This window comes from Dipodomys ordii, unplaced genomic scaffold (assembly GCF_000151885.1).
Source record: "Dipodomys ordii isolate 6190 unplaced genomic scaffold, Dord_2.0 Scaffold104, whole genome shotgun sequence".
In the NCBI taxonomy this organism is placed as follows: Eukaryota; Metazoa; Chordata; class Mammalia; order Rodentia; family Heteromyidae; genus Dipodomys; species Dipodomys ordii.
Window position 1 is genome coordinate 4,018,664 of NW_012267320.1, and position 17,320 is coordinate 4,035,983.

The 17,320-nt window shown below is 36.6% G+C and overlaps 1 protein-coding gene across 3 annotated transcripts in view; it reads left to right on the plus strand.

Moving 5' to 3' along the window:
- Window positions 1–15,846, plus strand: part of Synj1 (synaptojanin 1) — an 85,129-nt gene extending 69,283 nt beyond the window's left edge. The window contains exons 23-31 of one of the 3 annotated variants that reach the window (XM_013027522.1): window positions 123–332; window positions 930–1,073; window positions 1,672–1,710; window positions 3,759–3,806; window positions 5,164–5,202; window positions 5,317–5,387; window positions 6,997–7,105; window positions 7,370–7,587; window positions 14,526–15,846. In XM_013027522.1, the coding sequence (XP_012882976.1) occupies window positions 123–332; window positions 930–1,073; window positions 1,672–1,710; window positions 3,759–3,806; window positions 5,164–5,202; window positions 5,317–5,387; window positions 6,997–7,105; window positions 7,370–7,587; window positions 14,526–15,317 (1,670 nt within the window). In that variant the 3' untranslated portion in view covers window positions 15,318–15,846. The remainder of the gene's footprint in view (window positions 1–122; window positions 333–929; window positions 1,074–1,671; window positions 1,711–3,758; window positions 3,807–5,163; window positions 5,203–5,316; window positions 5,388–6,996; window positions 7,106–7,369; window positions 7,588–14,525) is intronic. The other 2 variants (XM_013027524.1, XM_013027523.1) reach the window with 2 other exon arrangements.
- Window positions 15,847–17,320: the final 1,474 nt, after the last annotated feature.

A 17,320-nucleotide genomic window follows, 5' to 3' on the forward strand; every position in this document is an offset into this window, starting at 1 on the left:
ATACATGCCTACATTTTATCCATGTGAGTTAGCAGTGTCCTTATGTTTGATTTGTGTATTTTAACACTTTAAATCTGAAAGTGAAAAAGAAAATTCCAAACTGTAACCTTGCCTTTCCTTAGGTGATGTCGATGACTACAGTGCCGAAGTGGAGGAGCTTCTTCCTCAGCACCTGCAGCCATCCTCAAGTTCTGGTCTTGGCACTTCTCCAAGCTCTTCACCAAGGACCAGTCCCTGCCAGTCACCTACAATTCCAGAGGGTCTTGTGCCTTCCCTTCCAGTCAGACCTAGTCGGGCACCATCAAGAACTCCTGGGCCCCCAAGTTCCCAGAGTACGTGTTTTCCTCGGAAGTTCTCTGTGTAATTTTTTCTGGCCAATGTGTTTATTTTAGAGACTCTTTGTTGTTTAAGTTTTGTCCCATATGCTGAGAGTCCTGCACACAAAAAAGAAGAATTTGTAGATAATATACTCTAAGTAAACAGAAACTCATTGTCATTGATGCCACTAGATGAAAACAATTCTCAATCTGTTTTCTAAATGGTTAGAGCTGTCTATATCTTAAAATTGGTGATTTTCTGTTGTATGGTTATAATCCATAACTATTTGAGTTTTTCTTTACTGACCAGCAGACTACACATGGTTTAAGTCAAACAGTACTTTGTTCCTTCTTAATAGGGCCAGTAAGTTAGATTTCAGCACTTGGGCCTAAGTAAGAAATCCACATATAGGTAGCATCATTATGATTATGGTACCAAAGGATAGTTTAATAGTAGGCTGTTTTGTTCTTCGCACTGAAAATAGATGCCATTTCTCATGTACAAACTTTTGAAGTTAGTAAAGTGGAACATGTATTGTACATATATATGAATTACATTCCAAACAACCAGCAGCCACTTGGAGCCTCATCTTTCCTACTATACTTCTTTAGGTTCTCCTGTTGACACTCAACCAGTAACTCAACTGCAGCAGAAAGATTCTTCCCAGACTTTAGAGCCCAAGAGGCCACCTCCTCCCCGCCCAGTTGCTCCTCCTTCACGTCCCGCACCCCCACAGAGACCACCACCGCCTTCAGGTAACCATCCACTGTCCATATCTGCTAGATTTAGAATTTCTTCTCCATTTTATTTAAAAATAAAAATACTTTAAAATGTTTTCATATCATTTTGACTACTTCAGCTTTTCTCAAAAGACATGATAGGTCTCAACAGCACCAGTAAAGTATGTTTACCAAATAGATTAATTTGTACAGACCTGTCTTCTTACCAGTGCACAAGAATAGTTGTTTGATTGTGCTAATTTGATGTAGTTAAACCTAGTTTGATGTACCAACTTGTACATTTACCAACTAGTAAAACTAGGTTTAATTTTTCAAATCCTCATTGCTAGCTTCATAAAATCATTAAAAATTTGCTAATTGCTATAAAATTTATTAGAAAAGTACACACTTCTCCCATTGTTTAATATAAAATTGTATGTGTTGAGATGTTTCTTTTGAAATATAGTATTGTTTCTTCAGTTATTAAGATTATATGCATTGAATATCAACTTTCTATGTTACTACTCATAATTCCTAATGATATTTGACAGTATGAATAATATAGATCTTGAGATTTTACTTCTTCATTTAATGTCATTTCCTTTCTGCTGCATATTTTCTTATGAACTATAAGGGTCTAGGAGTCCTGCACCTGCTAGAAAAGAATTTGGAGGTAACCATTTTCATTTGCTATCATGTGTGAATGCTGACTCATGAATGTTTTGGAGTTTAATCCCTATAACCTAGAAGCACTTAAGGTTTGTTAGATAAAAGTCAAGAGGAATAACATGTATACATTAAATTAAGAATAGCTCCAAGCTTCTGTTACATTGCTGTTAAGTACAAGATTAGTGCTCAGCTGGATACCCATGGCTCACACCTGTAATCTCAGCTACTCAGGAGGCTATGATCTGAGGTTCATGATTTGAAGCCAGCCTGCACAGGAAAGTCTGTGACAAGCTTATCTCCAATAAACTTTCAAAAAAAAGTTGGAAGGGCTCAAGTAAGTAGTAGAGAGCACTAGCCTTTGCAAACAAAAAGCTCAAAACAGTGCCCAGGCCCTGAGTATTCAAGCCCTAGGACAGCCATGGAGAGAGAGAGAGAGAGAGAGAGAGCTGAAATTTATCTGTCAGCTTTAAATATATGCGGAACTTTGCTTCCAAATGTAGTCAATTGAGTATAAAGAATTAATTCCCAAATGTCATGTTCATTTCAAAGAGGGTTCTGGTGCAATAGATACTGAACATTTCCCAAGTATTTGATTAGTGATGTCTAGTACAATCCTTTGCCAGTGGAAAAAGTTTGTGGGTTAACAAGCTTTCCTAGAAATACAATTTAAACTCAAAGTAATTATTTAAGATGTAGTTGTTATTTCCATTTCATATAACATTACTAAATCCTTCCTCGTTTGTTTATGTAAGAACTATATGGTTTTTCTTTATTTCAATGAGGAAATTTTTATTCACAAATGCAGTCAATTTGTTTAAGGTGTAGTTTGATTGATACAAAAACTTAGCTCAGTTGCAAGAGTGGATATATTTGATAAGTTGATTCAGTCTAGTTTCTGAGAATTAGAACTGCAAATCCAGTGTTAATATTACTGAGATCCACTGTCCATTCGAAGTTGGTCCGTTTTTATTCTAACCGCCTTATGATATTTCTAGTCAGTTCAAGTTCATTTGTTACAGAACAACTTCTCTTATGTGGAGATTTTGACAACTTTGTATAAATTATTTCAGCAGGCCAGCTTCCATAAAGAACTATTGGATGGTAATTTTTCCATTGACCTACAAATACATTTATTTTTCTAATTTCAGACTCATTTGTGTTTTCATGATAAAATGATTCTCATCATCTGCTTCTACAACTTGTAGAAAAATGTATCTCACTAGCATCCCAGAAGCTTTTAGAAATCTCTTAATTAAAAAAAAAAAAATGCTTCTCTGCCAGGCACTGGTAGCTCACGCCTATATAATCCTAGCTACTCAAGAGGCTGAGATCCAAGGATCTTGGTTCAAAGCCAGTCTGGACAGAAAAGCCCGGGAGACACTTATCTCCAATAAAGTTCTCAAGAAAGTGGCACTGTGGCTCATGTGGTAGAGGACTAACCTTGAGCAAAAAGAAGCTCAGGGACAGTGCCTAGGCCCAGAGTTTTAGCCCCAGGACTAGCAAAAGAAAAATTAAAAAAGCTTCTCTTCAGAATTCTTTTGTAGACAGCTGTTTTCAACATATTTTATTCAATAAGCAATATTTCCTCTAAGATAGTGAGCTTGAGAAAAATCATGATACTACACTTAAAGTTTAAAAATATGTATATAGACCAAAAACTAATAGACCTATGCAATCTTAGAAATTTAAAATCAGATTGAAACTTTATTATTCATTTTGACTTAAATAATGGGGCTTGTGTCAGTGATTTAACTATAGATAGAAGGAATGAGATCAGAAGACAAAGGCTTTCATTAACAAATATTTAAATTCCCAATGGATAGTAATTTCGGGTACAGAGAAAAAGTATTCAACCCATTCCTACTCTTTGACTTGGAGAAAAGAAGGACTTAGGTTCAAACTCAACATCTAATGTCACTTTGGCTTGCATTGATTATCTTCAAAGAGATTTAAAGCAATAAAAGAGCCTCTGTACAAAAGTAATTGTGCCTGCCTTTCATCCTATGCTGTGGGCTCTGAACAATATACAGCTTTTGTTCTTTCTCTAAAAAGGTATTGGAACCCCTCCCAGTCCTGGGGTAGCTAGGAGAGAGATGGAAGGTAACAAGATTTTTGCATTCTAGAAAGAGTCCTCTCATTCTATAATGTTGGACCTCGTCAGTGTTTAGTATACTAAAACTTTTGGTAGTAACCTTCTCCTCCTCTTCATCTATACCTTGTTTTTAACTTTTCATTCTTTGTTGTTTGTATATCCACTTAACTTCCCTGAGATTCCTGTTGTTTCCACTCTTGTTTCATACATGTTTAATATATACTGAGGCAGTGAAGTTTCTGTTTAAAGAAGAATGCCTTCGAGTTTTTTTTTTCAGAATAAGTCAAATGTTTTGAAATGTTCTTGACTAAAGTTTTAAAAATTGGTAATTAAAGCCTGGCACCAGTGGCTCACTCAGGAGGCTGAGATCTGAGGATGCCAGTTTCAAGCCTGCCTTTGCAGAAAAGTCCCCATTGAGACTCTGATCTCCAACCACTAAAAAACTGGAAGTGGTACTGTGTCTCAAGTGTGAGAGTGTTGCCCTTGAGCACAAAGAGGCTCAGGGACAGCACTCAGGCCCTGAGTTCAAGTGCCACAACTGACCCAAAAAAAAAAATTAGAATTAAGATTAAATCTATTAAAGTGGAAGAATGTAGTATTTTGTGGGTGATTTTATACATAGGCGTTTCTGGATTAAGTTCCTTTAAAAGTCCTTAAGACTAGAAGCCATTTGTTAATAATAGTTATTAAGAGACTAGTATATTTCATGTAACAATTATTTGTGAATTTCTTTTCTAAAAGGAAAGTCAAGAAGATAATCCTTGTTTGTCAATTATTTTGTTGTCTCACAAAAGTAATTTTTGTTTCATCCTTCAGCTACATTTCTAATGCATTTGAACCATTTCTTTCATAAGGCAGATAGGTATATGGTAATAAGTATACCCGTCTTCTATCTCAATCATAGAATTTTATACAAGTCCAAAAGATCTCAACAGAAAATACTTTATCTACAAGGATGCATACACAATGAAGCCCTAAAATAGTGCTACTAGTAGCTACTTACGAAACTTAGAAACACACACAGACTGTGGCTCCTGAGCCACTTGTCTGAGTAGCACCAGCTACTGTGGTCACGCCTTGTACCTGTTCACACAGTTGACCATGTTTTCAAGGTTCATAGATAGACCCGTGTCCCTGTGTGTCCCTGTGAGTAAGGTGCCAGCTTAAGGGCTGCACTTGTCTCCCATAATGGTGTCTCTAATACTAGTTTTTTTTCTGTTTTGGAATATTTTACTCATTCTTATCTAATGCTAATTACTCCAACCCATGCCCTCATTTTTAGTGTAATAAAATAAAACAGTCAAATGATGGTATGTAATGTTTTATTGTTACTTGTGAATAATTTTTTTTCTTCCTACTTCAAAGCACCCAAAAGCCCTGGAACTACACGGAAAGATACCATAGGTAAAATGTAGTTATTTACCTTGAAAACTGGACCACCAAATAGACAATTGGACTAGAAATATATGGCTCTTGTTTTATTTTTTTTTAACACTTAAATATTTGTCTTTGTTCCAGGACGCAATCAGCCTTCGCCTCAAGCAGGACTTGCAGGCCCAGGTCCTGCTGTATATGGGGCAGCCCGGCCGGTAGGTAACGCTGATGGGAAAGGACTATAAGCTCTGTGTTCTAGGTCTGAATTTGCAGCTAGTGAATCTGTTACTTTGTTGTTGTTGTTGTTGTTGTTTTGGGGGGGGGGTCTGGTCATGGGGCCTGAACTCTGGGCCTGGGCTCTGTCCCTCAGCTCTTCAGCTCAAGGCTAGCGCTCTACCGCTTGAGCCACAGCACCACTTCCAACTTTTTTCTTTTTGCTTATGTGGTGCTGAGGAATCAAACCCAGGGCCTCTGGCATGCAAGGCAAGCACTCTACCACTGAGCCAACTTCCAGCCCCGAATCTGTTACTTTGGAGAAATTGCAATACCTTCCTAGCCTAATTTTCCTCAACTCTAAAATGAGAGAATTGATAATACATAAGGTTCCTTTTAATTCCTTATGTCTGTAGAATATATATGAAGATCTCTATGGCCCAGTCTATTTATTTTAAAAAGGAGAAATTGCCATATACTAACTCCAATACTACCACACTTCCCATAGAACTATTTTCCACTATTTCATTTAATAGTGAAACCGGGGTAGGAAAGTCAGCATTTTTATGAGGCTAAAAGTTCCTATTTTGCTTAAAATAAATATCATTTCGAATCATAGTTTCCTATGAAAATAGAAAAGATTGGGCTGGGAAGGTGGCTCAGTGGTAGAGCGCTTGCCTTGTATGCATGAGGCTCTGGGTTCAATTCCTCAGCACCACATAAACAGAAAAGGCCAGAAGTGGCGCTGTGGCTCAAGCTGTAGATCACTTGCCTTGAGCTGAAGAGCTGAGGGACAGCGCCCAAGCCCAGAGTTCAAGTCCACGACCGGCAAAAAAAAGAAAATAAAAAAGAAAATAGAAAAGATTTTCACCAAAATGTCCCCTAATGTGTTTAATTTGGAATATTGAGTTAGTTATTTAGGGGTTTTACTTACAATTAAAAAAAAATCATATGGTGTCATTTTTCTGAAGTTTTAGTTCAGTATCTCCTATCTTCTCACGTACCTTAACTACCTATCTCTTCATGAAGGCATTGCACATGGTCAAGAGCTTCAGCCCTAGCTAGTCAGGAGACTGAGATCTGAGAATCATGGTTTGAAACCAAGCTTTCCACAAAGAAAGCTGGAAATGGATGTGTGACTCAAGTGATAGAGCACTAATAGTCTTGAACAAAAGAGCTCAGGAAGAGCATCTAGGCTCTGAATTCAAGTTCCAGGACTGGCACACATAAATACACACAAAAATAATCAATACAAAAAGGGACTCAAGTGGTAAAGTGCCTACTTAGCAAACACAAGGCCCTGAATTCAATCCTCATTCCCACCAATAATAATATTATCTGGAGAATAATTGGAAGATAAAATAAAACTGCCTAAACATTGTTTAATATTGCCTGGTACATAGTCAATAGTCAAAATAAAAAGGAAGATTTTAAAACTTACTGTTCTGTGGCTACTAATAGAACAATTAAATGACAATCTTAGTAAAATGACAAAGTGCAAGATGGAAAGTAATACCAAAAAGGAGATTAAGTGAGATGCAGAAGCAAATCACTGAATCTTACCTGCCGAAAATAAATAAATGTCTCATGTGTTGTATTTCTCACCCATAGATAATTCCGCCCAGGGCTGGAGTGATCAGTGCCCCTCAGAGCCAGGCTCGGGCATCTGCTGGAAGACTGACTCCTGAAAACCAAAGCAAAGCAACAGATGTATCAAAAGGTAGATACTCTATTAGAAATACCACTTGTGTTCTGTTTGTTTGTTTCCTTTCACTTTGGTTTTGTTTTCCCTTCTACCATCTCCCAACTTCCCTACCTCTTCCAATAGGGACAGACTTTCTTCTTTATGCTACTAAAAAGAAGGTATTTGTTGGGTAGAATAAAAAACAACTGAAATGTCATCAAACTTTTCACTGAAGAAAAAAAAAAACCCAATGGTTTTCTCAAGCACAGCTAATGTGTGACTGTTACTGGTGTTATTTAGGTTCAGCTGTTCTTCCAGAACCACTGAGGCCACAGGCTGCTTCTCCACTGCAGCCTTCTCTGCCTCCACCTACTCAAAAGTTGCAGGAACCTCTTGTTCCCGTGGCAGCACCTATGCCTCAGTCCGGCCCCCAGCTAAATTTGGAAACGCCACCACAGCCCCCACCTCGGAGCAGGTCATCCCATAGCTTGCCTTCAGAATCTTCGCCACAGCTGCAAGTAAGTCTTACTACTAAAGAAGATAGTATCTTTGATACATATGGTTTGGGACTTTAAACACTTGTCATAATTCTTAGCATTTAGTGCATAGTAAATGAGTGCTTTGGCTATTTGGGGGACATTAGGGATTTATTTCTAACATGTTACTTACATAAAAAATTTTCTGATCCTCCATCAGAGTTCTTTCCTGCATTTTTAGATGGTTTCCCATGTTAATGTATGTATTTGCTTTTATAATGCATAATTTGCTTTAGATGATAGTAAGTAGATAACACTAATTTAGTTTTCTTAATGCTCACGATAATAAATGATTTTGGAGAAGTCAGATCAGATCAGTCTTGGTTTGTTCGAACACTGGCATGGTGGTTAATTTTCATGAATAGGGAATAATTCTTCAGTTCTTATTGCAATTAGTAGCTCTTTTCTATTCACTGGGGCTCATGCAATATCTCAAACAGATGCAGTCATTGCTTCATCATTAGAAATAGTGTGGGCTTGCAGAAGTAGGCTCATTCACCAAAGTAAAAAACCACAAGACATCAAATCACCACATTGGTGTTAGTGCCATTGCCTGAGCTCTTGTTCTCACATTAAAAACACTTGTGCATATGTGTCTGCATACATATGCATGTTTTATACAGAGATAATTGAGTAAATTAAATTGTATTATTTGGATGTTATTTCATTTAGTTTTGTCCAATACATTTAAGTAAAGTTGGTATAATGAAATTTAATAACTACATTTTGTTATCTTGCTTTCTTTATCTTTAGTTTGTTGTCTTTATCTTGAAAATGTCATCAAGGCCAAAGAAATACGTTGTAAAACTCTGCTTTTAAAGTTAGAAAAGACTTTTTAGTTCAGAAAACTGAGTGCTGAAGAAAATAATGTAGAAACTCCTCAAAAAATAAATGTCTGCCAAAATACAGAAATACTGCATATTGGCATTGTCTCTTACGTATGTTCATAAGTAATAGTTTGCATTTGTTTTTATAAATTTGTGGGTATGACAAGCTATTTGGCAGGAGCTATGTTTCTTAATGTTTTAACACAAAACATAAATGCGAAAGTAAATAAGAATACTGTTATCTGTTGACACTCATTTGGATGTTGGTCACATTTGTAAAAGGTGAAAAATTTAAGCTGATTAACACTGTATTCTTTATGCTTTTAGTTCAGAAAATTGAAGGTGGTGAAGGTATTTAATAATGATAGAAACCTTCAAAGAATAATTAATTACCCATTACTCTTTTCCTTCTGACATTCACTTTTAGTTAACCTTGAATATTTTTTTCATTTTTTTTGCAATGTGTTCTATTTTAAAAAATGTAATTGGAGGGCAAAATAACTTTGAAACTAGCCACTGTCGGTTACTGTTTCACTGACGGACACTAGTTACAAAGTAGAAGTGCATCTTCCTTCCTAGTACTCTGTAATGGTTTACATGCCTCTTAATCAATTTGGAAGCAAATACAGTGCTGTACATTCAGAAAGGCAAGCTGTCTACAAAGATTGCCCTTTTCAGTAAAGGACAATCTGTAGTGCAGAAGGGACAGGTCAATGATTGCCAAACATCATTTTCCCTTGTTCTGATACCTGGTTTTTATTGAAATGAGGATAGTAATTTGGTGACTGACAGTATTTGCCTTGTGTGGCCTGGTAGATAATATTCACCAAAAATGACTGAGGTAAACTAACTACAAGAGTAAAGCTGTATTATGTTTTAAATACATACACATAGCCCAGCTTTGCTCTATTAATGTTCTTTGACTCTCTAAATCTATATATAAATGAATCTTTTAATGATTGTATATGCTCTACAAAGCATAAATATGCTTCACTTACTTGTCTCACTTCCAAGCATCTTAGTTATCTGATTATGAGCTAAGATCTAGGAAATTCAACAGAGAAAGACAGAAGTCATACCTAAACTATTAATATGATAGTTGACAGTAAAAGAGAAGACCACGTAGAAAATCTCAGCATGTTAGCATTTAAAGGACAGTGCAGCTACATTGCACATCTTAGAGCTGATGTACTAGATTCCAAAATCATTAAAAATAATTAGTGGTATCAATCTTATACTAAGAGAGAGATAGCTCCATCATGGAACACACAGCTCTGGAATATACCTTACGCACTGTTATTGTTGTGTTATTGTTTTAAAGAATCTCAATCTCATGTTTAGTAGGCAATTAATTTTAAAGTACATATGTATATAAGGATAGCATTTTTCTAAATTGTCACAGTTGGTTTTGCTATTTGAAAATAAGAGGGGCTGGGAAGGTGGCTCAGTGGTAGAGCGCATGCCTTGCATGCATGAGGCCCTGGGTTCGATTCCTCAGCACCACATAAGCAAAAAGAAAAAAGCCAGAAGTGGAGCTGTGGCTCAAGTGGTAGAGCACTAGCCTTGAGCTGAAGAGCTGAGGGACAGCGCTCAGGCCCAGAGTTCAGGCCCCCCCCCCAAAAAAAATAAGATAAACACCAGGTGCTGGTGGCTCATGCCTGTAATCCTAGCTACTCAAGAGGATGATATCTGAAGATGACAGTTCAAAGCAAGGAAAGTCTATGAGACTCTTATCTCCAATTAACCACCAGAAAATGTGGCTCAAAGTGTTGAAGCACTAGCAAAAGAGAGAGCAGAACAGAAAGGGGGGAAAGAAAGGGCGGGAGGGGGAAGAGGGAAGTGAGGGAGGGAGGAGAGTAGAAGGAATAAGCTTTAGGTATTGGAATATTTTTGGAAGATTTACCCACAAGTTTCTTAAGAATACTAGGTATTTAAAATATTATTTATAGAAAGGTTATTTTGTTTTAAACACTAAATATAAGATAGCCTCTTATTTTGTACCTTTTAACTTACAATTGTGGTGTGAACTAATCAAAATATCTTCTTCAGAAATTTTGAATAAAAACGTAAGTCTGAATCATGACCATTTTGTTAAAATAAATATTAATTTCAGAGAAAAATGATATTTTGTATGTTTTCTCTATTATTGATGCCCAGAGGTTATCCTAAGGCTGTCTTAGGTTCTTGGGCTGCTATCCAAATGGCTTAGATAATAGGAACTTAGTTCTCACCGTTGTGAAGGCTTCAAGTCCAAGATCAGGATGCTACTGTTAGCCACCCAGTTCCATGCCCTTCCCTCAGTGTGTGTGCTTAGAAAAGGGGGCGGGGAGGGGTGAGCAAACGTGCAGCCTATCGGCTATCTGCTCTCATGAGGTCACTAATCCTATCACTGGTGCCCAATCTTATGAGTTCTTCTAACTACTTCCCAAAACATCTCCCTCCATGAACTCTAGAGGGTTAGGGTTTCAGTATATGATGTTTTTGTGGGGCTGGAGCATGGAGTGATCAGTCCAAAACAGGCTGCTTAAACTATTTTTAGAGCTCTGACAATTTTTTTGCAATGACAAAATTCTGAGCTGTTTAGAATAATCAATCTCAGACAAACTTAAATTTGGATCCTAATTCGACAGAATTACAAGGAATCAGCATTGTCTTTTGAACTTATGCTATAACCTGCCGTTCCCAGATTCTATATGTAACATAGAGCTAAAAGTATTTTGATGACTGAATTGCTAGGATTGCTGGTTGGTTTCAAATTATCTTCCTAACTTTTTCCTTTGATTCTGTGTTCCCTTTCTCAAAGCAGGAGCAACCATCAGGGTAACAGGTATTCGACTATTTATCAATCTTACATGTGCTTTTCATCTGTCTTCTTAGCACATTAGATGTATGAATCATTTGCTTCATACATCTAAAGTTTCACTCATATTTAAAACCACTTGTTTACATTAATTAAATTCTATTATCATACCATAAAACCTGCTTTTTCTTTTCTTAGTATTTGGGTTTTTAGAAGCCATTTTAGTTGTTCTTGCTAATGCTTTACTTTTTTTTTTGCTTCATTTTTTTGAAATGAAAATTTAACAAAACTAAAAAGTATAACTTCAAGAAGGTAAGCTTTGGAAATATGGAAGCTTGTTTAGCAAAAACAAATTCATTCTTTAACAATACTATAATAATATAAACTCAAAATTCAATATTTTTTCTTAGCTTTCTTTTGTGATATATTCTTTTCAAAAAGTTTTGTATATCTTGCCCATGTAATTGTAACCCCTCTATACAGTATTTTCACAATTAAAAAAAAAGTTTTGTAACTACTAGCAAGGTTCTTTTCAGTAAGGAAGAACTATGACTTAGAAAAATAAAAATATTATAACAAGATTAAAGATTCTTCCAACACCTTTCTCTGTAAAATATCACCAATTTTACTGTCTCTCAAATCCTGCTTAGATTATAAATTAATTTAATGAATGATGGTATGGTTTTCTTTGTAATTTCAAGTACAGTTGGAAAAAGTGATCCTGCTTCTATATAACTTATTTTAGAATAAAAATTTTTCTTACATATGAAATTAAAGATTCTTAAATAGCATTTATTTTTGGCAAGCACCCATAATTCTAAGCTATGCAAAAATAAGATTTCCTTTCCCCATAATGTTATGAATCTATTTCATAATGTTATGAATCTATTTCCCATCAGAGAATTTGATCCTAAACCCAATAAAATTTTTCTATTTTTGTTAATATTAATCATAATAATTCATAGATTATTGGTAACATAGGAGTCTACTTACCTTAATACATTTATACTAGCGTAGACTCATGACCTTTTATTTTCATATAAATTGTCAATGGTGTTTGAAGACAAACATACTTGTTTATTCAATTACAAACTGTCCTTTGAATAAATCAAATACCTGAAAGTCATTCACAAGATTATCCATACTGTTTTCTAAGTATTATTAAGCACTAAGTGTTTCATAGTATACAGTCATATTTTATAGGAACTACTGCTATATTTTCCCAATATATATAATGAGAGTCATTATTTCGCTATAGCAGTTATCTAAATTTACTTTGGGTAATGATCTGTTTTGTTGCATTGTAGATCTTGAGCTGAAATTCTCCCTTCCCTATTTTTTCCAATATGGATGTTTTCTTTCTTTCAAGCTGGCATAGCTGAATTATATAGGGCTTTAAAAAAAATAATAATTACAGGCTCACGCCTGTAATCCTAGCTACTCAGGAGGCTGAGATCTGAGGATCGCGGTTCAAAGCCAGCCCTGGCAGGAGAGACCGTGAGACTCCTATCTCCAATAAACCACCAGAAAACCGGAAGTGGCACTGTAGCTCAAGTGGTAGAGCGCTCGCCTTGATCTGAAGAGCTGAGGGACAGCGCCCAGGCCTAGAGTTCAAGCCCCACGGCTGACCAAAAAACAAAAAAATTAATAATGTTTATTTGCTCCAAAGGACAGGATCATTGTTCATTTCCCGGTCAGGAGGCTCCATGGCCTCTTAACAGCACTTTATGTACTAAGCAAGGTTTTCATGGTCCTAAAGTCATTCTGAACCCTTTCTTGCTGGTATCAGCTCATGGGCAACACTATTTGGGGAACAGCTTCATTTGATCTTAGAAATAATACATCAAGGGTCTGGGAAGGTGGCTCAGTGGTAGAGCGCTTGCCTTGCATCCTGAGGCCCTGGGTTCGATTCCTCAGCACCATATAAGCAAAAAGAAAAAAGCTGGAAGTGGCGCCGTTGCTCAAAGAGGTAGAGCGCTAGTCTTGAGCTGAAGAGCTGAGGGACAGCGCCCAGGCCCAGAGTTCAGGCCCCACGACCGGACCCCCCCAAAAAAAAAAGAAGAAGAAAGAAATAATACATCACGTGGAAGCAAAATCCCCTCTCTACTGCTTGAAACAATCATTTTATTTAGAATAGTATACCTATTTTGTCTGACAAGATGAGAAAGATTAAGTTATATAGTTATTCACAGTTTATTCTGCAAAAGAGAACTTAAATTACAAGGTAAAAAAACTTTGAAATTTTTCCAAATAGAAAAGATACCATCTACAGCTTATGAATCTAGATATATTAATAAATTAGCATTTATAAATGTTTATTTTTGTAATAATTTAAATGACTATGCCTTTAAAAAACAAATAATAGAACAACCTTACCATTCTCATAGATTGGTGTTGGAAGTTTATTATACAGATTGAGCATAAGATCTGAATATGTTTCTTAAGTTCATGTTAAAATTTGAATAAATTTGTTAGTTTTGAATAATTGTGTTCCTTACTATTTTAAAACTCACACAAATGAATAGGGAGCTGGTGGCTCACACCTGTAATCCTAGCTACTCAGGAGGCTGAGATCTGAGGATTGTGATTCAAAGCCAGCCCAAGCAGAAAAGTCTGTGAGACTCTGATCTCCAGTAACCACCAAAAAACTGGAAGTAGTGCTGTGGCTCAAGTGGTAGAGTGCTAGCCTTTAGCTGAAGAGCTGAGGGACAGTGCCCAGGCCCAGAGTTCAAGCTCCACAACCAGCCAAACATATGTGCATGCGCACACACACACACACACACACACCACACACACACACAAAAAATTATTTCTTTAGGATTTAAAAAAAACTGGATTTAATAAAAGGGATTTATTTATTAAGGGATTTTTAAAGAATAAAACTTTAGTGCCGGACACCAGTGGCTCATGCCTGTAATCCTAGCTTCTCAGGAGACTGAGATCTAAGGATCACAGTTCAAAGCCAGCCTGGGCAGGAAAGTCCATGAGACTCTTACCTCCAATGAACCACTAGAAAACCGGAAGTAGTGCTGTGGCTCAAGTGGTAGAGTGCTCGCCTTGAGCTGAAGAGTACAGGGACAGCGCCCAAGCCCAGAGTTCAAGCCCCACGACCGACAAAAAAAAAAAAAAATTAGTTATTTTATCCTACAAGAAGAGTTACAAGTTTCAGAACAGTACTTTTTAATTTCCAGATTTGTATAGCTGTCCAAGAAAGGGCAGAAAGATTGAGACAGGAGGAAGAGAGGATATTAATAATGTGAACTGATGATTCACTGCTCTTAAATCTTTTTCAGGTAAAAACAAATGGAGTCTCTGGTGTCAAACAAGAGCCACTATTCAAGAGTGACCCATTTGAAGATCTGTCATTTAATCTGCTTGCTGTATCACAGGCTCAGCTACCTGTTCAGATATCACCTGTTCTAACCCCAGACCCTGATAGGTTAATTCAATTGCCTTCTGCAACACAAAGCATTGTTAACACTTTGAGTTCTATAAGTTGCATGCCAACCATGCCTCCAATTCCAGCCAGGAGCAAATCGCAGGAAAGTATTCAGAGTGCTCCAAATCCATTTATTGCTAGCTTGACCAGCACAAACCCTTTCACTGATAGGACTACTGCTCCGGGAAATCCATTTAGAGCCCAGACTCAAGAATCAGAGACAACCTCATGGTTCTCCAAAGAAGAGTCTAATACAAATAGTCCTTTTCCTCCGCTCATGCCTCTTGGTCAAAATGTAAGTAGGCCTTCATGTTCCCATGATGGTTTTAAGGACAGTTTTGACCCACAGGGCCCGTCTGCAGTACAAGCAGGCAACCCAAAAGGATGGGTAACTTTTGAGGAAGAGGACGACTTTGGTGTGAAAAGGAAGTCAAAGTCATCTTGCTCCAGTTTCCTGGGAAATCCGCCAGATTCATTTGATGATGACTGGAACAAAGGAACAAGTGTGTCTTTCTGTGTGTTGCCAGCCAGGAGACCACCTCCACCACCTGTCCCCCTGCTCCCGCCTGGCACCAGCCCTCCTGCAGATCCTGTCACAGCCTTGACATCTAAGACGTCTCCCACAATAGACTTTACAGAAAGATAATGCGGTATGGCAGAAAGAAGGTTTTGTGGTCCTTTTGTTTTTTAGTTTGAGCAAGATAAAGAGCCAAATGAATTGGGCATTAGATATTCATTATGTGCAATAAGTCATTGTAAAGTGCACTGATATCTTCATAAAGTACCACTATTTTATGTGTACAAAGTTGGAATATGTGTATATTAGAAATAAGGAAAGATGCTTCTTGTTATAGTAACTGGAGTTATGGTGTGTTTCTCTTCAGATGAATAGGAGACAGGAGTAGCCATAAAAAGTGTTTTTAAAAGATAGTCCTTATCAGAAATTCCTTTTCAGTCTTTGAAAAATCACAAAAAGGCCACATGTCTGTACCTGGTATTACTGTCAGCCTTTTTATTATGATACTAACAATTGGTATTAATGATTATTTACCAAAGAGCTGCCACAGTTATAATGAAACTGTTTTCAAAGGCATTGCTTAAACAAAAAGCTATATGTGTATATACACAAATATTCATAAAAAAGATCAAATTTTACCTAAAAGTTCTTTTTAAAAAGTCCTTTCAATATCTCACTACCAAAAAGATGGCTACCAGTGATTTGGACATTTAATTAATTTTATTTTCCAAACTATAGTAATCTCACTGTGGAACCAGTACTATTCAAAAACCCAGCCCTTCTCAAATACACCCGCCCTTGTTATCTTCTGTGTACTTTTTCTCCAGGAGGAGGTTCTTGCAGCTGGCAGAAGCATGTCAGTTTTCTCCATTTGGACAGATACTCTGGCCCTCCTCACAGTAGTATGGCCCATGTAGAGAAGATGCACACCATGGAACCCAATGAGAAACAGCAGTGCATTGAGGTTATGTTGCACAGTTCCCTTCCATGCTTTTCTTTTTGCTGCTTTTTCTCTGGAACTTTGCTTTTAGCAGGGAAAGCAGTGCTTTGAGTCGGGAACATAGCCATTGTATGTTCTCTCCCACTTAAGAGGCCACTTAACACATCTATGATGCTGCTTTTAAGTTTTTAGAGGCTATACCTCAAATTAGCTGTGGATTTTATCTCCTGCACTGCCAATATGCGACTGATCCTGCTTTTATTAATTTTATGAAGACATACAAAGAATTTTTACCGAATGTAGTATTTTGATATCATTAAGTAAACCAATCACAAAACTCCTTAAACAGTAGTTGTTGTCATTCTAAGTTAAAATTATCTCTACTCGTTAATATTTAATTAACATTCCTTTTATATAAAAAGTTATGTATATCCACCTAAATTCCTATATCCACATTTAACCTTTAAAGTTGTATATTAGGGCAATATAAAAATGTATATTAAAGAAAAGAGTCCATGGCTAAGAACATTAAAGTATAAAAAGCACAGAAAACTGCATTGCACTCCCAACCTAAAGCAGGTCTATTAAGAAAAAGCACTTTTCTAAATGCTCAAGTGTTATCAAAATACTATATTTATAGATATAATTCTGTCAACAGCCAGGAATTGCTGTTAGAAATAACTTGTGAGTTTTATATTGTGTTCTTTGGGGTTCTAACCATTTCAGCTGTAGTATGTTTTAAACAGCAGTATTACTATAAGCAATGTGCTTCAAAATGTGAATTAACTTGTTGAAACTGTGGCTTTAACATCTTATGTGATTAGTGTGTTTTCTCTCCATTAGCAAAAAAATTCATTGTTAGCTAACTTCAGTAGTACAAGTTACAGTTCTGTGAGCAGTGTCTCCTATTGGATATAAACTACTATCTTAAAATACGCATAGCAGTAGCAGCTCAGCCTTTGTCAGGAAAATTATATTTGGTAAGTTGCTAAAAATGCACAGTTATGGAAGTTAGAAGTATGCTGCCATTAACTAGCCAGTATTCTGTGTATTATTAAATACTTACTAGTTCTATTCAAAGCAGAGCAGAAATTAGACACTAAGAATCTATGATTTTTTTGTTCTCTATAGTAGATTGCTGTTTATATGTATGTAAGAATTTTACTGCTTATGTGGCATATAATATTTATAA